The 22192-nt window shown below is 40.8% G+C and overlaps 1 protein-coding gene across 1 annotated transcript in view; it reads left to right on the forward strand.

Annotated features, from left to right (window-relative positions):
- Window positions 1-22192, forward strand: part of GRIP1 (glutamate receptor interacting protein 1) — a 482353-nt gene that overhangs the window by 255609 nt on the left and 204552 nt on the right. The window contains exon 2 of the mRNA XM_052639896.1: window positions 235-315. Within this exon, the coding sequence (XP_052495856.1) occupies window positions 235-315 (81 nt within the window). The remainder of the gene's footprint in view (window positions 1-234; window positions 316-22192) is intronic.

Below are 22192 nucleotides of genomic sequence, written 5' to 3' on the forward strand. Positions count from 1 at the left end.
GATGGGTGCGAACGCATATCCCTCTTTCATAAGGGAGGAAACTGATGTTCAGAGCATATTTAAATGACTTGACCAAGTCCCACGGCTAAACCCAGGTTAGGACCCAGGTCTACAGACTCTTTCTACCATACCATACCATCTGTCTCTGGCAGGAGGATTGCAATCCATTGAAAGACCTTCACTACAGTAGAAACTGGATGGAAATTAACCAAAGCCTTCATTGTACCTTTGCAGATGAGAGTCCCTACACTAAATCCGCCAGCCAGACAAAGCCGCCTGATGGAGCATTGGCTGTGAGGAGACAGAGCATCCCAGGTTAGACCAGACTGTTGGATTTTTCAGCTGTTTTACTTTTGATCCCTGTTATTTGGTGACCTGAACAGTTCCAACTTGGTTTAAAAAAAAAAAAAAAGGCAATGCTATCTCATAGAATGGAGACTGCATTCTATACAACTTGTTCAAATAACATTCATGAAAGCAAGATTCTGGAAAAGCTTGCCAACTTGTGAAAATTCATCTTGTGTGCAAATCCTTTGTAAAATGACTTGAATTTATATCAGCTCTCACTCATTGACTTACTTTCACCTCTGTTTTCAGGGAATGATTCTCACAGCAGCATCTATCCCTTTACTAAGGCAAACCCAGCAGAACAAAGTGGTTCAAAATTGCTGTGGCAGATCATATATATGCTGAATAACAAATTACTCCTTTCTTCTTGTCTCTTTGAACTTGGATTTACTTCCACTGAGCAATTCTTTGTAAAATTCTGGGACTTCGTTTCTTTAGGAAGCTGTGATGAGGTTTCTTGTAATACAATATATAATACCTTTTTTCCTCCACAAAACATTTTGAAGAAATATCTTCAATGTCTTTACCTCCAAACTTCCATAGTTTGAAATTTTGAATTCATGAGTGACATACATTCTAAAATAAAATGTAGGAAGGAAATTGAAAATATTATTCAATCTTTATCTGAATTAGGTGATTCATGGAAAACCTCTTATGGTAGCAACTGTCCTTAAGAGAAGTGTTAAAAACATAAGTACATTTAGTATCAAAAGTATAGTACATTTAGTATCAAAAATAATGCCTGTCTATATTAAATACAAGTAAATTGAGTACAGCTAAAGTTTAGTGGCAGGATTTTAGAGTGCAGTAGTTTGACCACTCAAGATAAAACAAAGCAGTGTTTCGAACATTAAATTGGATGCTTTGGCAAATCTGTCAGTAAAGGGAGAACTTTCCACTTGAGCAAAGAGCCAGACAAGTCCAGTTTCTTCCCTGTTAATGATTATTATTTATAAGAATTATGTGTGGTTATTTTTTCTTATTATGAAGACTTTGATTTATTATGAAAGTACGTGGCTTATAAAGAGGCATATTGTGAATGATCCATATCCTTGTTTGTGTGCTTTGAAGATTCTAAAGTAATTTGAAACATCTAATTATATGGCTTCACCCAGTGCTGAGATTTCTTCTATTCCAACCTACAAAATTTCATTCTTAGTGCTAGTCATGTTTAGAAAAACTACTGCAATCAGCTATAGGCCATCTTCTCTGCTTTCTCCTTGTCAGCAATAAGGAAGTCCTGAAAGTCTGAAATTTAAGAATGCCAGTTATCCGTCACTTCCTTTTCGGCTTCTCTAATTAGGTGGTACTCAGTAATCCTCTGCTGGAAGGAATAAAGAGACTTCCCACTGTCCTTTCCACTTTATACGGTACTAAACAAAAGCACTGACTGTGTGTATGCGTGCTTGGTCATCCGGCTGTGTCTGACTCTTTGTGATCCCATGGACTGTAGCCCGTCAGGCTTATCTGTTCATGGGATTCTCTGGGCTGGAATGCTGGAGTGGGTAGCCATTCTCTTCTCCAGGGGGTCTTCCAGAGACAGGGATCAAACCAGGCTCTCCTGCATTGCAGGTGGATTCTTTACCATCCAAGCCACAAGGGAAGCCCTGAACTAGTCTCATATTTTCCTTTCATGGGTTTTCCAGTGTTACATACTGAATTACAACACAGGTTTCTGGGCCAGGCTTTACCTTAAAATTGGTAAGTAGTTTTTAAAGTTACATGTTAGGTACACAGAAGTTGTTAATTACAATCCTTAGTGCATGACACACAGTGATTCTTGGTAATAGATTTTTTTTCCTTTTGTTCTTCCTTATGTCAGGTTTTTTTTTAATTGGTAGGTTTTTTTGTTTGTTTGTTTTTATTTTCTGGCTGTACCACACAGCACATGGGATCTTAGTTCCCCAACCTGGGATGGAACCTACACCTTCTGCATTGGACGCACAGAGCCTAAACCACTGGACTCCCTAGGGAAGTCCCTTATATCAATCTTAAAGTCACTGAAATCAAGGAACCTTTTTTTTTTTTTTTTTTTTTTAGTAGCATCAGGGGTTATTTTCCTGGAGTTTGAATATGAACAAACACACTTTTGTTCTTTCTTAAAAGGTATCAGCCAAAAGGGTTGGATGTCTTCAACATCCTCTTAATTATTTAGAACAGTTCAAAAGAAAAGGGAGTTCACCAGCCAGAAGGCTAAGAAACCAAAATGGTTAATAGGTGATTATGACTTCCTGTTGCATCTTAAGGAGAAAATTTAGGAACTTCTTGGAAACTGCTGCTTGACTGAGTTCTGACAATTGGAGTTCTAAACTTTTACTTTCTTACTTAAAAATACTTGTTAATTCTTGTTCTCGTGAGAGAGAGAGACTGCAAAAGAGAGAAATGCACAGAGACCTGGAAAATGCACCCTCTTGATCATTTGCTGGAAAAAAATCCCGAGATGTCCTCCTGATAAATTAAGGTCAACAGAGCAAAGTGCAAGTTTACAGCGTTTGTTCTGTGCTCACCTCCCAACCTTACTTCCCTCAAGAGTATCATTACCACCCTAGTGGCAAGGAAAGATGTGTCTAGACAAAAAATGTACCAGCGAACTGAAAGAGACCTTTAAAGAGGCTTGGATCCCCTACTAGCCCCTGGATCTTCTCAGTAAAAGGCATTTCTCAGGGCAAGTGCAGTCCGGTGGCCATTTTGGTGCCCCAGTTGCTAGGGAGTAAGCAAACACTCAGAAGCTGAAACTATAAAGGAACTGTGGCTTTTCCTCACATTTCTTCCCAGTGAGCCAATGATGGTGATTGAATTTAGCCATTCATGTGAGCACTCTGTCTGATGGAGAGGCTGGAGGAAGAGAATAAGGTAGTAGAAAGCATATTAAAGTTCTTTATAAAAGTTTTTATGAAAGATTAAGCTGTTCTTTTAAACTAATTCTATAGAAACCGAATGCTTCCTGGAATAAATATTTGTACACATACACATAGAGAAGATTTCTTAACATTGGTTCCACTATTCCCATGGCATAATAAAGGGTAACTTTTCATAATTCTGACCCAGAGAAGTAACCTTGAATGTTAACAGAAATATAATTTGTTTTTCATTCATATCAAAATTCACTACTGCTGTCTAAACTCAAAATTGTTACAGCAATTATTTTATAATCACAAGTCAAATATGTGTCTTTCATTAAATGACAATTCGAACTGTAAATCCTTTCATCCTTCTGCTATCTCTTCTCAAAAAAGAGAATAGATTAAACATGTCTTAGGAGCAAAATGCATTTGCTTTGGATAAAGGGGAAATGCATTTTTCATGTTATTTGGGAACTTGTCATTTTAATCATGTCTCTTATGGCATAATGAGTAAAAAAAGATTTTTTTAGTCTTTCATAAGGTTTTATAAAATTTTTAGAAATGATAATAGTGGAAGAGAAATGACATTACTGTCTCTATGACACTAAAGTTTAAATTTAGATTAAAAATTGAACATTCTGTTAAAAAAATTTTAACCTTATTTCTACTCATGTTCTTTTTCAAAGAGAAGATAAGTATTTTGAACTAGCAGATTCTATTCCACATCTATGGTTATTTAAAAAAATCTGTCAGTCTAATCTTCCTTTGTTTAAAAGATTACTGGTGAATCAAAGTTTGACCACATGGAGGGTTTGTCCAAATTATTGCAGCCTCTCGTTTTAACACATTTTACAATAATTTGTGGCTTATTTAATCATGTCTATCTAATGTTCATGAAAAGACAGGATACCACACTAGACCTGAAAGCCTAAAGTTAATATATTATTTATTTGATTGACCTCCTTTTTCCAGGTAGGATGGCTTTCTTTGCTTATTTTTTTCATGGCAAAGACTTTGGGGCAATTCACAAAAGCAGGAAGAAGTCAAGGGTTCATATCTACTGCACTTCCAAACTCTTGATGCCCCAGGAAAATTATCTTAACTCTGTAGCCAAAATGAGACCTCAAAATTTTGTGTGAGAATTTTTTTGTCTCCTAGAGTATGAGAAAAGACATTTATCAATTTGGTCATAATAGGATAAAGATGATATATCTTTCTTGTATCTCACATTTGAGTATTTGCAGAGGGTATACAGACTGAGAGTCTGAAATGTTAATCAGCCCAAGATGTGTACACATACACAGTTTCGAATACATCCAGGAAGTATCGCTGCTGCTGCTGCTGCTGCTGCTGCTGCTAAGTCACTTCAGTCGTGTCTGACTGTGCGACCCCATAGACGGCAGCCCACCAGGCTCCCCCGTCCCTGGGATTCTCCAGGCAAGAACACTGGAATGGGTTGCCATTTCCTCCTCCAATGCATGAAGGTGAAAAGTGAAAGTGAAGTCGCTCAGTCGTGTCTGACTCTTAGCGACCCCATGGACTGCAGCCTACCAGGCTCCTCCGTCCATAGGATTCTCCAGGCAAGAGTACTGGAGTGGGGCGCCATTGCCTTCTCCAAGGAAGCATCAACACCTACTGAAAAATCAAAGTGTAGAAAATAATACAGTGCCCTTGGCCCCACACACAGAAGCTGGCAACCTCGAATTAAGAGGGAAGGACAGGAATTTTTAAAGTTCTGCCCTCTCTGTTCAGCATTTTCCTCTTTGTTAACATACAATTTGACGCTTCATTGGTCTAAATTTTCATTATTAGAGCAGATATATAGAGTGACATTTACACTAGGATTTTATGGCTCTAATACTGTTCAGGTGGGTGAAGGGCATTTCCTCTGATTTTCAGGCCTAGTTCTCTGTCTAGTTCCACCATTGAGCCGCTCCAAGAAATGGAGCATGTCTCACTAATGGGAAACCAGTCAGTTGACTCAAGCAAGTGTGTCATGTCATACAAAGCATGGTGCTGCACAGTACATATGCCCATCAAATGGTCACATTGTACACTTTAAATGGTTTATGGCTTTGTCAGTTACGTCTCAATAAAACCAAGGGAATGAGGTATTTGCAATGTACACTCAATGCAAAAAAAAAAAGAGAGAGAGAGAGAGAAATGTCTCGGTGTGTGTGTGTGCATGAAGGATATCAAGGAGTGAGTGCTTTACAGTGTTCCTGCAGCTCTCGTACAATTTGAAAATTATTTCAAAAATTAAAACTTAAAGGAAAAAAAGGCATGAGGGAATTCCCTGGCTATCCTGTAGTTAAGACTCTCTACTTTCACTAAGGGGGCATGAGTTTGATCCCTGATTGGCAGACTGTTAGTAAGATCCTGCATGCCACACAGCATAACCAAAAAAGAAATTAATGATAAATAAATAAATTATTTTTTAAAAAATGGTGCTAGGGTGCTGCAGATGTTGCCCAAAGATGCTGAATCAAACTCTGCTCTTAGTGAGGGGATCACCCATATGGGAATGTGCCAAGAGGCAAGCTCCTCAGCTGCTCAGTCAGGCTGTCCCCACATCCTCCAAGACATCCCAGTGGGCCCAAGTGAGGACTGTGGGGACCGCAGTATAGAGAGCGTCCTGCCAGAGCAGCATCAAGACCAAACTCAAAACAGTGATACGAGTGTTGTAATTACTGAATATTTAAGGAATTGTCAAGGCTATATCACTTCTTTAGAGACAACTTTCTAAGATCATAAAATCAAGACTCTTGGCAGCATTACAAATATGTCGGAGATTCTGCTCGTGCCTCCGTTTATTTCATTTTCCATAGTACTTATCACTATCTGAAACTGACTGATACATTTATTTTTTTCTCATTCTCACACTAAAACGTAAGATACCCTCGGTCAGGTTCTTTATATGTCCTGTTTACTACTGTTGTCTCCAGCGCATAGAGCAGTGCTTAGCAAATAGTAAGCAATTGTGGAATTAATGAGCAGGCAAAGATCAGCAGGAAGGTTTTCCTTGTGCTGAGTTGGTTACCTCACGACTAATATACTTTGCTACCAAAAAAAAAAAAATTCAACCTAGTCTCCATTTACCGTGTATTTTCTGATTCATCATACACCAAGCAACAGCTATTCGCCCAGGCCTTGGGGCTGCACCAAGTATGGCATTTCTAAGGAAGTCATCTGCTGCCTAAGACTAATGAATGAAATATAGGTCAGTTAGAAGCTAGAGAATTTTAGAGACCAAAGATCTTGCCTCAGTCTCATTTGTTCCTGTTTGAACAGAAAATGTCCCTGCAATCCTCTAACACCTAAAGAGAATATTTAAGCCCAATTTAACAGTAAAATTGACAAGATGAGACTGATTCATTTGAGATTGCATGCTGCTATAGAAAAAAGGCCAAAAAATATGTGAAAATAACTGAAGTCTATAAATAGAGTGATGCAAAGCAGAACTTATTACTTCTTATGGCAGGTACACATGAAGGATTTTCCCCCAGAGAGCTGATCCACTTTGCTCTGTGGCTGGTGGTACATACTGAGTTTTCAAATTGCGCTGGGCAAAAAATGAGCAGCTTGATTTGTGTGTTCAGCACTGCGGCTTTCATTAGCAATTCAGAGAAATGACAGTCTATTATGTTCGAACCTCTCTCCCGCCTTCGTAAACACGGGTGAAATATAATGAAGTGGTACATCAGCAGCAAATGATTTTTAAACAATCATTCTTCCAGCCTGCAATTTACTGTAAATGATGTGTAATGAATTAGTCCTGTGCTTGGATCTTCCCCGAGTCCCCCTGTGTTACAGAAGTGGTAACTGTTGGTCAATGTCGTGCTCTGGGTACACACAGTAATCAGAGTTGAGTCTGACGAGCCAGCACAACCTCCAGTGTCTGAAAACATTTTACCAGGAGACTCAAGGAGATGTACACAAGGAGAAAGTCTTTTCTGTCTCCTAGGCACTGAAGAAAAATGAATTCTCCTGCTCTCCAAGTTAGGGAGACCTTCTATTCGGGGGTTTTTAAATTAAGTTGCTTGAGAGAGTTAGACTGGGAGGATAAAACAGATAACCAGCAAAGACTTACTATATAGCACAGGGAATGCTCCTCAGTAATCTGTAATAATCTATATGTGTAAACAATCTGAAATAGAATGAATATATGTATATGTATAACTCAATCACCTATGTTGTACACCTGTGTTGTAACACAACACTAAACCGACTGAGAGAGAGAGAAAAGAAAGTTGTGTGGATTGATTGACACTAGGGAAAGAAATTTTATATATATATATATATTTTGCCCCCCGCTGGCTGCACTGTGCACTCTTTAGGGAATCTCAGTTCCCTGAGCAGGGGTCGCCTCATGCTCCCTGCAGGGGGAGTGTGGAATCTTAACCACTGGACTATCAGGGAAGTCCCTGCACTAGGGAAATAGAAGGACCGTCTTACATAGTTTACTATAGAACAGAAAGCATCCGGGCCTGTTAATACCCCCTTCTTATCCATCAGGCTGACATGACTGAGAACAACTTCCCAGTTTCAGTCATTCCCATGTTGCCTTCCTGTTTGTTATCTATCTGTGTTCTACCTTGACTATGATTAACATGATTTTAAGTGAGTGTAAATTGATTCACTTTTTCCCTTAGCTTTATGATGTTGAGTTTGATATGCTAACTGCATTTTTCTAATATCAGTTTTAAATTAGTCTTCACTGGTGGTTAGCTGCTTTAGTTTCTACTCTGCAGGAAGGTGAATCAGCTGTGCAGATACACGTGTCCCCCTCTTTTTGGGATTTCCTTCCTGTTTAGGTCACCACAGAGCATTGAATAGAGCTCTGTGTGCTATACAGTAGGTTCTCATTAATTCTCTATTTTATATATAGTGTCAATAGTGCATATGTGTCAGTCCCAATCTCTCGATTCCTCCTACTTCCCTCCTTTCCCTGCTTGGGATCTTGTTCTCTGTGTCTGTGTCTCTATTTCTGATTTGCAAGTAGGTTCATCAGTATCATTTTTCTGGATTCCACATATATGCATTAAAATAAAAGATTTGTTTTCCTCTTTCTGACGTACTTCATTGTGTATGACACACTCTAGGTCCATGCATGTCTCTGCAAACTTGTTTTTTTAAAGGTTTGTTTGTTCCCTCAAATACATCCATCAATGTGTATATACAATATCCTTCAGGAAACTCTGGCTTGGAGTGAGATTCTTCTCCAAGGAAATGACATTGAGAACCCCAGTTTGTCAGTATATTGATGAGTGGTTGTTGATTTATAGTGCAACGATGGGGCATTTGGACGGGAGTGGAAGGCATATGGGGCTTTTGCTATAAAATGACAAGAAATACTGATAGCGAGGAGATTGAATAATATTAACCCAAAGCCTAGGGAATAACGCGAATGCAGTGATCACAAGAGTAACCTAATCTAGAAAGAGAGAATGAAGGAAACCACAGATAATTAGAAAAATACTTGTTATCATTCATTTCATGCCATGCTGCAGGTATGGACCTAACCATTTATCAAATAATGTTACATTTATTCTACAACATCCCCAGGAATTTTCTTCATTTCCCTCGTAATAGATGAGGAAGCAAGTTCAGAGAGCTAAACTAACATGGCCAAGGTCACAGGGCTAGAAAGTAGCGGATCAAATAAAATCTTATCCAAAGTTCATTTAGATAACAATGAATTTCCACCAGAGTCCTGAGCAGTGAGCAAAAAGAGAAGGGGATGAGGAGAGTTCTTAAGGAAAATGAGGTGAAAAGACTTTGACTCCTAGTGGCCGCTCTGCTTCCAAGTAACGTAAGAAAATGTCAGGTGAGCAGGCGCCTTGGGTAGGAGCGGGCTCTGCCTGTCCAAGTTGCAGAATCCATCTCAGTCATCACTGATAGTCCCGTGACTACAGTTGGGTCAGCAAGGAGAGGCAAAGGTCATGCCATTGTCTCTCGAAGTAACCGAGGGCTAGCAGAAACTGAGGAGGCAAACTGATACTATGCCGTAGGCTGTGCTGTAATTTATTCTATACATTTGTGATTTTCAAGGAAAGAAATTGAAATTGGCCAAGCACGTTTTTAAATACTTGTTTTTAAGCTAGTAGCACCATGACTCTCTGCTTCATGTTTCCCTTCTAAAACTTTAGGATAACACAAAGTTTGAAGACAGCACTGAATGGATGAAATGAGTCACTTTGTTCTGCAGCAGAGCATTTCATCTTGCGAAGAGATTTCTAAAATCAGATCATATATATCTCCCATTATCTGATTCAATGAACTAAGAATGACTCTGGGCCATGGGCTCAATATGTACATTTTCAGTTCTCTTATTATTAAACATCCTTGCACATTTCTAAGGACTCTTACTGGGCTAGGTGGTAAACTGATATTATTTCTGCTTTGAAATTGGGAAGGGGAGGAATACTTGATAGCACCTGGCAGATCTTTTTCTCTTTAGAAGTTTGATTGCACCATTGGTGCTTTGCTGCCTTCTACATAGAATGTAAACTGCTTATGCTTTGATTCCACGCATTTCACCCTTGCCTATTTCACTGTATCACTTTTTTTCTTTCCCTCCAGCCAATCTTTTACTTGCTCCCTAAGTCCATTTTAACTAAATGATCTTCTCTTATTTTTTTTGTATGTGTTTGGTAGTGTTCCGGAAGCTCACAATATCCTACATGCTTCTGTCCTTCTGGAGTTGGCATGCTAGTGGGGGAGACAGACACTCAACAAACATTCACTGCCTAACATAAGATCAGGCTGTGCTAGGTGCAATAACGTAAAATGCTAGTACAGTAAATCCCCCACATACGCACAGGTTCCATTTGAAAGTCCATTTTGTTCATAAGTCCAACAAAGCTAACCTAGGTATCCAACTAACAGGCATATAGTACTGTACATAAGTTTATAATACTTTTCACACAAATAATATATAGAAAACACGCATGCACAAAGCATAATGAAAGCATTTTTAATCTTACAGTTCAGTGCCTTGAAAAGTACAGTAGTACTATTCAACAGCTGGCATACAGGGGCTGGTATTGATGAACAGGCAAGAAGAGCTACTGCCTGGAGGAGGGAGATGAGGTGGGAGATGACAGAGCTGAAGGACTGTCAACAATAGGAGACAGAGAGCAAGCTGCAACATCACTCATGCCTGACACCGATGGAACACACATTCACATCTTTGAAAGTTCGAAACTTGAAGATTCGTATGTAGGGGACTTACTGTGTAAGGGGGCTTCCCTTGTAGCTCAGCTGGTAAAGAATCTGCCTGCAATGCAGGAGACCCCAGTTCAATTCCTGGGTCAGGAAGATGCCCTGGAGAAGGGATAGACTACCCACTCTAGTAGTCTTGGGCTTCCCTGGTGGCTCAGCTGGTGAAGAATCCTCCTGCAATGCAGGAGACCTGGGTTCGATCCCTGGGTTGGGAAGATCCCCTGGAGAAGGGAAAGGCTACCCACTCTAGTGTTCTAGCCTGGAGGGGATCGCAAAGAGTTGGACATGACTGAGCAACTCTCACTTTCACTTTCACTTTACTGTATAAGGAAGAGTCCTGGACAGAAAGACATGTGTTTGAAAAGAAAGTCTAGGATAGCCTCAATTAGTTGTTGTTATTTAGCCTCAATTAGGCAGTAACAATTGTGTGAGTCTGAAATGAAGGATGAACCCATAATGATCTGGAGGAAGGGGATTCTACGCCAGAAAGACCAGTAAGTACAAAGGCCCTGAGGTCAGAACAAGCTTTTCTTGTTCAGGAACCTGAGAGAAGGCCAGCATGGCCAGAGAGGGAGAAGCACTGCTGAGAGTGGTGAGAGAGAGGTTGGAGAGAGAGACAAAAGTAGGTTCTGCAGGACTTGTAGCCAAGGTAAGAGCTTGAGTTTTATTCTGAGTGTGACAGGAAACCATTGCAGGATTGAGCAGTTGAGGTACTGATGCGTTTTTAAAGCCTCTCTAGCTTCTATGTGGAAATAAGGAGGCCGGAATGGAGACAGGGAGGTCAGTTGCCATTGCAGTATTTCATTCAAGAAATAATGGTGACCCCAACTAGCTTGATGGAGGTGGAGGTAGAAAAAATGGTCATATTTTGAAGAAAGAGTCCAAAGACCTTTACTGACAAATTAGTTGTGAAATATGAGAGGAAAAGAGAAGTCTGGGATGAATCCATGGTTTTTGCTTTTAATTGGGTGATACCATTTACTAAGACGACAACCCACTGAGGAAGAAATGGATCAGTGGAAACAGGGAGTGGGGAATTCAGAGTAAAGCTCAGTGGTGGTGGTGATGCTGGTTTTGTCGCTAAGTCGTGTCTGACTCTTGCAACCCCGTGGACTGAGGCCCGCCAGGCTCCTCTGACCATGGGATTTCCCAGGCAAGAATACTGGAGTGGATTGCCATTTCTTTCTCCAGGGGATCTTCCCGACCCAGGGATCAAACCCAGGTTTTGCATCCTTTTTATTGGCAGGCAGGCTCTTTACCACTAGTGCCACCTGGGAAGCCTGCAAATTTTGGAGCTGTTTGTATGGACACTCTTGTGGATGAGGCATAGATATCATCTTGGTAGTGCAGATAGATGGAGATGAGGTTCAAGGTCTGAGCCTGGGGAAGTTCAACCTTCAGAAGTCAGTCGTGAAGGAAGTTTCAGCAGAAGACTTGAAGAAACAGAGACAGTGCAAGGAGAAGCAGGAGAATGTGGTGCCCTGGGATCCAAGTTAAGGACCACACGGGACTAAGGAGGGAGAAAGAAATAAATGAGTCAGGTGTTGATGGTAGAGGAATAAGATGAGCACTGAGAACTGGCCATAGGGTTCTGTTTGAAGAAAGTCTTTAGTGACCCTAACTAGAGAAGTTTCAGTGAAATGATGGGAGCAAAAGCCTGCTTTGAGTGGGCGGAGGTGAGAATAGGACCTGAGTGCAGAGTCAGAGACTGTGGACAATACTTCCAAGTTTTCAAAAAACTCCTCTCTCCAGAGGAGCAGGAGAATGGGACAGTCGCTGGAAGGGACAAGTGATCTGGGGAGACTCTCTTTTTAAATATGGGAGAGGATACAGTGTGTTTGTGTGCTGATGTGATTAAGTAGTGGAATGAGAGAAGTTGATACAGGAAGCAGAGGAGGTGAAAGCCAAAGCATCTTCTTTGAAGAAGTTCAAGGGGGTGCTGCCCAGCATGCAGCAGAGGTGTCAACAGGAGGAAAGGCAGATGAATCCAGGGGCACGAAGGTAGGAGGATTATGGTAGATTCCTGCTAAGAAGACACATAAAGCCTCTTCTGATGGCTCTGTTCTCTTCTTGAAATAATAGGTGAGGTCATCACAGAGAGGAAGGAGATGATACAGGCTTGTAGAGGAGGAGGAGGAGGAGGTGTCATTTCAAAGACTGGAAGAGTGGATTGCCTTAGGTGACGTCCAGGATTACCCTGCAGCCCTGTAGATCCCTAACTAAATAGAAACCTCTTCTCTCTTAAAACCCTGACTTCTTCAAATCTAAAAGGGATCAAATGAACTCACACATCTGATGCTGATACCCCATGTCATCCCCACATATCGTATTCCATCTCCCCTATGGCCTTTCATAAGCGCTCCTTTTTATGAACACCCGGAGTATTATGTGTTTTTATTAAACCTTTTGGCAGGTTAGCTCCTCCTGTTTCAAGTTGCTCTGCAATTATTTTCCTATGTTTTAGACTTATCTCTAATTTAAGGTTGTATGAATGCATGCTCAGTTGCTCAGTTGTGTCCTACTCTTTGTGACCCCATGGACTGTAGCCCATCAGCCTCCTGTGTCCAAGTGATTTTCCAGGCAAGAATACTGCAGCGGGTTGCCATTTCCTTCTCCAGAGGATCTTCCTGACCTAGGGATCACACCTGCATCTCCTGCGTTGGCAGTCAGATTCTTTGCCACTGTACCACCTGGAATTAATGTCAGAGTTCCTTATAGTCAAGAAAATGTTTCTTTATTAAAAATTCTCCCACCCAGAAGTGTTCATAACTGGGTGTGGTCCGTGATTGTTATATTAAAGACTTCTTAATTACCTACTTTAGGATCTGATCACCGTTATGCATCAAACCTTACAAAATACTAAGATGGAATGATGAGGCATCATGCCCTTTCTGTTCCAAACACCAAAATCTAGCACAGTCACTCACATGTTCATGCACATCTTTCCTTTTATTTTCTTCTTTCAATATAGGAAACTTCACATCTAACTCCTCCTGCTTCATGATTTTAGTGACAGGATATTTACCATCTACTAAAGGTAGCCCCCGCTTTTTAACACATTGTTGACTGGGGGATTTTTATGGAAACTAAGGCTGACGATATTAATATGTCTCTGGTCAATAATGTGTTAAAATCTCTACCTGTTAGGAAATAGTCCTTATGCCAGCATTTTACCTGGTACCTCTACCCAGTAGCTCTTCTAATTCTTCTGAACTTCTCCAAAAGTCTTTCAAACACTTGAATGTACCTATCAGTTCTTCCCTGAGTCATCATTGTTATTTAACCAGGTAAACCACGTTCCTCCCTTCAACCTGGCCTTTTGTGTAATATTTTTCACACCCTGGGAGTCTCTCTAGCATGTGGCAGTAAAAACTGAATTCTTCCAGTTGAAGGGCACAGAATACAGGAAGATCAGGACCTTGCCCGATCTGGTATTCTACTCAATTAATGACAATTAAGATTGTATTTTTTAATGAACAAATGATGTTTGTTTACATTGAACTTGCAATTAATAGTCCTTGTTCTCATGAATTTCTCTCAGGAGCTAGGCTTCCTCCCTTCAACACAGAACTTCATGTAACACTGAGCAACACGGTACCCTTTGTTCAGTTGTCTGTACATGTATTTCGATTATATTCAGCTAGGCCGATTTGAGAAGAGGAACAGAGGAGGGATACTAGCAGTTATTGAGCATCTGCTGTGTACCAGTCTTATTTGTTCAAAAGAGATATTTAATGATGCCAACTTTATGGGAGAAGAATTGAAGTCTCATGAGGCTCATGTAACTTGCCCAAGTTTATCCAACAACCAAGCTAATATCTGAGTTTACATTACTTTAATCCAAAGCCCCTCATCTTTCTGCTCTTGTAGCCAGGTCTCAAAAGATTCAGCTCGTCTTTCCAACATAGTGGAAATCGTTTCTATTCCTGCACATCACCTATATTTACCACTCTTCTTAGCCGTGAATTGGCCATACATTTTACAAGCACCTAATACTGTTGAGAATTTTGAGCATAGCAGTACCAAAGACAGGGCTCTGCAGCACCCAGACCAGAAGCCTTGATGCTCCTCCATCAACAGTGATTTTCAGGATATCACGGTGGATAGCATCCTCTGTGAGCTTCAAAGCCACAGACTTTCAGTTCACAGAACTCTGTACTGTCTGCAAGATATCAGAAGAGTTCTTTTCCAAAGCTCACTGAAATACTCAAATATGTATTCACATTATATTGTGTTTCTATGTTGGTATCTCTTGGAGACAGTACAGGTTCTATTCCAGACCACTACAGTAAAGTGAATATCACAATAAAGTGAATCATATGAACATTTTGTTTCCCATTGTATATAAAAGCTATGTTTATACTTTACTGTAGTCTGTTAAGTGTGCCATGGCATTACATCTTTTTTAAATGATGTACCTATCTTAATTTAGAAATACTTTACTGCTAAAAAATACTAACCATCATCTGAGTCTCCAGCAAGTTGTAATCCTTTTGCTGGTGGAGGATCTTGCCTCCATGTTGATGCTTGCTAACTGATCAGGATGTTCGCAGTTGAGGGCTGAGGTGGTTGTGGCAGTTTCTTAAAATAACACAACGACATTTTGCCACATCAACTGACTTTTCCTTCCATAAATGATTCCTTCGTAACATGCAGTGCTGTTTGATAGCGTATTATCCACAGTAGAACTTTCAGGATTGGAGTTAATCCTCTCTCATACTCTGCCTCTGCTTCATCAACTAAGTTTATATAATATACTAAATGCTTTGTTGTCATTTCAGCAATCTTCGTAGCATCTTCACCCTAACTAGATTCCATCTCAAGAAGCCACTTTCTTCGCTCATCCATAAGAAACAACTCCTCATTCATGAAAGTTTTATCAGTTTATAGCAATTCAATGACATCTTCAGTCTCCACCTCTAATTCTGTTTTTCTTGCTGTTTCCACCACATCTGTAGTTACTTCTTCCACTAAAGTCTTGAACCCCTCAAAGTCATCCGTGAGGGTTGGAATCAACTTCTTCCAGACTCGGTTAGTGTTGATCTTTTGCACCTCTTCTCATGGGTCAGGAACATTATTTAAGGCATCTAGAATGGTGAATTCTTTCCAAAGGTTTTCAAGTTACTTTGCCCAGATCCATCAAAGAAATCACTCTCTTCCACAGCTATAACGTTACAGAATGTATTTCTTAAATAATACTCAAAAGTAAAAGTTACTCCTTGATCTTCAGGCTACAGAATGGATGTTGTGTTAGCAGGCATGGAAACGACATGAATCCCATCATGCGTCTCCATCAGAGCTTTTTAGTGACCAGATGCATTGTCACTGAGCAGTCATGTTTTGAAAGGAGTCTTTTTTCTGAGTAGTGCCTCTCCACCATGGGCTTATAACCCATGAATATAACCAAGTTGTCAACAAATTTGCTGTCATCTAGGTTTTGTTCCATTATGAAGGCCCTAGGATTTGGGAAATGGTAAGTGAAAATTGGCTTCAATTTAAAGTCATCAGCTGAATTAACCCCTAACAAGAGAATCAGCCTGCCCTTTGAAGCTTTGAAGCCAGGCCTTGGTTTCTCCTCTCTAGCTATGCAAGATGGTAGGAAGTCTTCTTCCAATAGAAGGCTGTTTCATCTATACTGCAAATCTGTTGTTTAGTATTAAGTTCAGTTCAGTTGCCCAGTTGTGTCCAACTCTTTGCAACCCCATGAATTGCAGCACGCCAGGCCTCCCTGTCCATCACCATCTCCTGGAGTTCACTCAAACTCACGTCCATCAAGTCAGTGATGCCATCCAGCCATCTCACCCTCTGTCGTCCCCTTTTTTCCTCCTGCCCCCAATCCCTTCCAGCATCATAGTCTTTTCCAATGAGTCAACTCTTCACATGAGGTGGGCAAAGTACTGAAATTTCAGCGTTAGCATAAGTCCTTCCAAAGAACACCCAGGACTGATCTCCTTTAGGATGGACTGGTTGGATCTCCTTGCAGTCCAAGGGACTCTCAAGAGTCTTCTCCAGCACCACAGTTCAAATGCATCAATTCTTCGGTGCTCAGCTGTTTAGTGTAGCCACCTTTATCAATTATGTTAGATCTTCTGGATAACTTCCTGCTGCTTCTTTGTTAGCCCTTGCTGCTTCACCTTGAATTTTTATGTTTTGGAGATGCTTCTTTCCTTAAACCTCATGAACCAACCTCTGCCAGCTTTAAACTTTTCTTCTGCAGCTTCCTCACCCCTCTCAGCCTTCATAAAATTGAAGAGAGTTAGGGCCTTGCTCCAGGTTAGGCTTTGGCTTAAGGGAATGTTGTGTCTGATTTAATCTTCTGTACAGACCACTACAACTTTCTCCAGATCAACTCGAAGGCTGTTTGGTTTCCTTATTATTTGTGTGTTCACTGGAGTAGCTCACTTTAGTAGTAGTAGTTCACTTTAATTTCCTTCAAGAACTTTTCCGTTACATTCTTCTTTGGCACAAGAGGCCTAGTGTTTGGCCTGTCTCCACTTTTGACATGCCTTCCTCACTAAGCTTAATCATATCTATGTGTGTGTGTGCACATGCTAAGTTACTTCAGTTGTTTTCAACTCTTTTCAACACTATGGACTGTAGCTTGCCAGGCTCCTCTGTCCATAGGATTCTGCAGGCAAGATCTCCAGGATCTTCCCAGCCCATGCATGAAACCTGCATCTCTTGCGACTCCTGCATTTCAGGCTGATTCTTTACCTCTGAGCCACCAGGGAAGCCCAATCCTGTCTATATTTCTTTTTAACTTTTTTTCTTTTTCTTTTTTTGGCTGAACTGGGTCTTAGTTGCAGTATGCGAACTCTTAACTGTGGCATGTAGGATCTAGTTCCTTAACCAGGGATGAAACCCAGCCCCTGTGCATTAGGAGTATGAAGTCTTAGCCCCTGAACCACCAGGAAAGACTCCAATCATGTCTATCTTTTGATTTTTTTAATCACAGAGTATTTTCTATTAATTAGAGGATAATTACAATGTTGTATTGATTTCTTCCATACAACAATGCAAATCAGCCATAACCGTCTTTTGATTTAAAGCAATAGACATGTGAATCCTTTCACCTGAGCACTTGGAAGCTATCCTAATTCTATTAATTGGCCTGATTTCAATATTATTGTATGTTTTAGGGAATTCAGAAGCCAAAAGAGAGGGAGAGAGAGGGCTAGTAAGTGGAACAGTCAGAAGACACAGTATTTATTAAGTTCACCATCTTATATGGGCACAGTTCTTGGCACCCCAAAACAATGGCAATAGTAACATCAAAGATCACTGATCACAGATCATCACAACAAACATGGTAATGATGAAAAGTTTAAAGTATTTCAAGAATTACCAAAATGTGATACAGAGGCATGAAATGAGCAAATGCTGTTGGGGAAATGGTGCTAAAAATCTTGATATAGGTTTACCACAAATCTTCAGTTTGTAAAATCTTAATAAAGCAAAGCACAATAAAATGAGGTATGCCTGTATAATGTTAGTTTGCATGCCTTTTCCTTGTGGTATAATAATCCTTTCTAAAATTTTGCCAGGACCTGCCATCAATCTCAGAGATCTAGAATTTCCAAGCCCTTCGTCGTAGAAATCTAGATGCTTACCTGTTCCCAGCCTTTTGGCATGTCTTTCATTTTTATCTTTGTTTCTTTATTATGTCTGCATATTTTTTAATTCTCTGAGACGTAATTTACTGGACTGTAGAAACTCAAATATATTTTAAACACCTAAGGGGTTATTTTAATATCACTTTACTTAGATTTAGCATAAGTTTCCTCTTACATTAAATTCTATCCATTCTAGTGAGACTGTTCTACTTAGAAGCTACTGGAGATGCATCATTGAAATTGGGTAGCTCAGCATTTCACCATGCTAAAAGTAACTTTACACCAGTTTCTACTAGAAGTAGACTTCCTCCCCAGCTTCTTCTTGTTATGGCCTAGAGAACTTGGAAAAATTCTTCCAGCTGACCTTACCATCTCCTGTTCACTATAGTTCTTGCATGATAACACTTGTCCATGTTCTAGTAAAGCATATTTAAGAACTGTTCTTTCTAGGAGGCCAGATGAAAGTGGTCATAATTATGGTAACAAGGACTCTTCTGCTCTCTATGCACAAGGAATAAAGGAGATAAATAGTAGGAGTTTTCAGCTGATACTACAGAGAGTCAACACACTTGTACATATTTATCCTTGTGTCAAGAAGACCATCTTCAAGAGAGAACAAAGATGTGAGGGTATTGCTGTTCATTTAAAGGAGAAAATAGAAGATTGGAAACAGGAATCATCACTTGTTTCTAATATTTGAAGCCATAAAGCTGAGCACCAAAGAATTAATGATTTTGAACTGTAGTGTTGGAAAAGACTCTTGAGAGTTCCTTGGACTGCCAGGAGATCAAACCAGTCCATCCTAAAGGATATCAGTCCTGAATATTCCTTGGAAGGACTGATGCTGAAGCTGAAACTCCAATACTTTGGCCAGCTGATGCGAAGAACTGAGTCATTGGAAAAGGCCCTGATAATGGGAAAGATTGAAGGCAGAAGGAGAAGGGGATGACAGAAGATGAATGGCTGGATGGATGGCATCACCAACTCAATGGACATGAGTGTGAGCAAGTTCCAGGAGTTGGTGATGGACAGGGAAGCCTGGCATGCTGCCATCCATGGGATCACAAAGAGTAGGACACAACTGAATGACTGAACTGAACTGAACTGATGGAAAAGGGGTCCATATGTTCTCAGAACTCAGAAGCATAATAAGAACTCATATGTCTGAGGTCGCCAGCTAACACCCTCCCACTGGTTGAAGGCAGCCTAGATGCACCTGGCCAGTGAATACCATGGGGCAGCATCTGTTGATCTTCAGTCTGTTTCATGTCACACCCTGCTGATCACAGGTTGCATACAACCTGTTCATTCATTTAGTGTATCTGGTTTGCCATTGCGTTTGGATTTTTCACTCATGCTATAGGGATAATTTATAGAAATCAGATTTGGAAGCTACTTGAAGTAGAAGTTTCTAAGAAGTGCAGAAAGGCAGCATACCTTATTGGTTGGTAACGTAGCTACTTCGGTATTTAGTTATTTGAGTTCTGGCCCTGCCAGAACTGTTTAGGGCCAGTTTTGGCCCTGCTCTGTAAACTTTGGCTGGTTGCTTGTGTTTCATGCTTCATGTATCAGTTTTCCCATTGTGTGAAATGAGACAGCAATGAGGACTAAATGAGTTAATACCTATAAAGCATCTGTATTAGTTATCTACTGCTGTGTGACCTTACTATTGCAAATTTCACAGCTTGAAAACAATACCGTTCATGATCTCATAGTCTCTGTGGGTTAGTAATCAAGGCACAGCTTCTCCGGTTCTCCTTTTTAGGGGCTCACAGAGCTCAACCAGGCTGTCAGCCAGGGCTGCAGCCTCATCTGAGACTTGACTGGGGAAGGGTCTGCTTTCAAGCTCACACAGAGTGTTGGCAGAATTCAGTTCAGGGCTTTAGTTTCTTGCTGGCTCTCAGCCAAAGACCTTCAACCCTAACACAGCTGCCTGCTTTTCCAAAACCCACAAAGCAGGAAAGTCTCCAGCAAGAATGGTTGCTACATCCTATGTGCATAGTCACATACATGTAATCACATACATCCCAGCACCTTTGCCATATTCTACTGGTTAGATACAAGGCACAGGCCACACCCACTCTCACAAAAGGGGGATATACAAGGTCTCATGGTCAGAAGTTAGGTATCATGGACTTCCTTGGTGTTCTAGTGGTTAAGAATCCACCTGCCAATGCAGGGAACCCAGGTTCCATCCCTGGTCCAAGAAGATCCCACAAGGCACAGGGCAACTAAACCGTGCACTGCAACTGCTGAGCCCACCTGCAGCAACTGGTGAAGCCCAAGTGCCCAGGAGACAGTTCTCTGCAACAAGAGAAGCTGCTGCAATGAGAAACCCATTTGCGGCAATAGAGAAAGCCCACACATAGTGCCCACACATAGCACCAAACACCTAGCACAGCTAAAAATAGCTAAATAAATAAAATAAATAATTTTTTTAATAAAACATTTTTTAAAAAATTTTAAATAAAAGCAAACTGGTTTCTTAAAAAAAAAAATAATAAGTCAGGCATCATGAATGACTACCTTAGCGTCTGTCTGACACAGCAAGCTAAGTCAGGCTTGGTACCAATGAGGTCCCTAATATATGTAGTTAGTATTCATTCAGACTGCCTGAAGAAGACATAGGTGCTTTCTGAGAGGATTCGTTTCTCACACTGGGGCTACTCCAGACTGGATGGTGGCTGTAAAGAAAATCAGATGAGGTAGGTCTTGAACCAGATGACCTTCAATATCATCTGTGATCTGATTCAGGCCCCAGACACGGTGAACTAACTGCTCTCCTCCTGCAGAGGCTCCTTCATCTTCCTGGGTTTGTTGCTGCTCTTCTCCTTGCATGCTGTCTTACCATAAATGGATGTTGATTTTATCAAAAGCATTTTCTTCATCTGTTGAGATGATCATATGGGTTTTATTTTTTAATTTAATGATGTCATATACCCACTGATTGACAGAAATTGAAAAGTCCTTGCATCCCTGGGATAAATCCCACTTGATTGTGGCATATGATCCTTCTAATCATAACACTACGTGTCGGATTCAACTGGCTAGTATTTTGGTGAGGATTTTTCTGTCTATGTTCGTCAATGATACTGGCCTGTAATTTTCTTTTCTGTGGTATCTTTGTCTGGTTTTTGGTGTCAGGGCAATGGTGGCCTCATGAATGAGTTTAACAGTGTTCCTTCCTCTGCAATTTTGGGGAGTAGTTTCAGAAGGATAGGTGTTTTGCTTTGTGTCTTTTACATGTTTACCTGACTTCCCCTTTGTAAACGGGAACTGGAATATCCTGTTTGATTTTTTCTGAGAATTCTGAGAGTTGACTTTGGTCCTTTTTACAAGAGCCAAGCTTTAAGGGTGGGGTGGGGAGGAAGGAAAGAAATACATTTTACCTTGACTAAGATTTGCAGAGGTGCAGACCTTGCTCTCAGTATCTGGGTGTCTCAAAACCCTCATCAGGTTTGTATACCTAGACTGCACTCAATAAAGGCAGAGTAACATTATTGAGAAGAGGAAGAAATGATGGATTGAACTTCTAGGCTGTCTGTAGACCTTGCTGCTGACAAACAAGGGTTTTTACCGATCTGATTCACACCCCAACTCAGCCTCCGCTGTTTGCCATGTCAATCAGTCAGTTCAGTCGCTCAGTCGTGTCCAACTCTTTGCGACCCCATGAATCGCAGCACGCCAGGCCTCCCTGTCCATCACCAACTCCCAGAGTTTACCCAAAATCATGTCCATCGAGTTGGTGATGCCATCCAGCCATCTCATCCTCTGTCGTCCCCTTCTCCTCCTGTCCTCGATCTTTCCCAGCATCGAGGTCTTTTCCAATGAGTCAACTCTTTGCATGAGGTGGCCAAAGTATGGGAGTTTCAGCTTCAGCATCAGTCCTTCCAATGAACACCCAGGACTGATCCCCTTTAGGATGGACTGGTTGGATCTCCTTGCAGGCCAAGGGACTCTGAAGAGTCTTCTGCAACACCACAGTTCAAAAGCATCAATTCTTCGGCACTCAGCTTTCTTCACAGTCCAACTCTCACATCCATGCATGACCACTGGAAAAACCATAGCCTTGACTAGACAGACCTTTGTTGGCAAAGTAATTAATGTTTCTGCTTTTTAATATTGCTGTCTAGGTTGGTCATAACTTTCCTTCCAATATAAACT

This window comes from Budorcas taxicolor, chromosome 5, assembly GCF_023091745.1.
Source record: "Budorcas taxicolor isolate Tak-1 chromosome 5, Takin1.1, whole genome shotgun sequence".
NCBI classification, from domain to species: Eukaryota; Metazoa; Chordata; class Mammalia; order Artiodactyla; family Bovidae; genus Budorcas; species Budorcas taxicolor.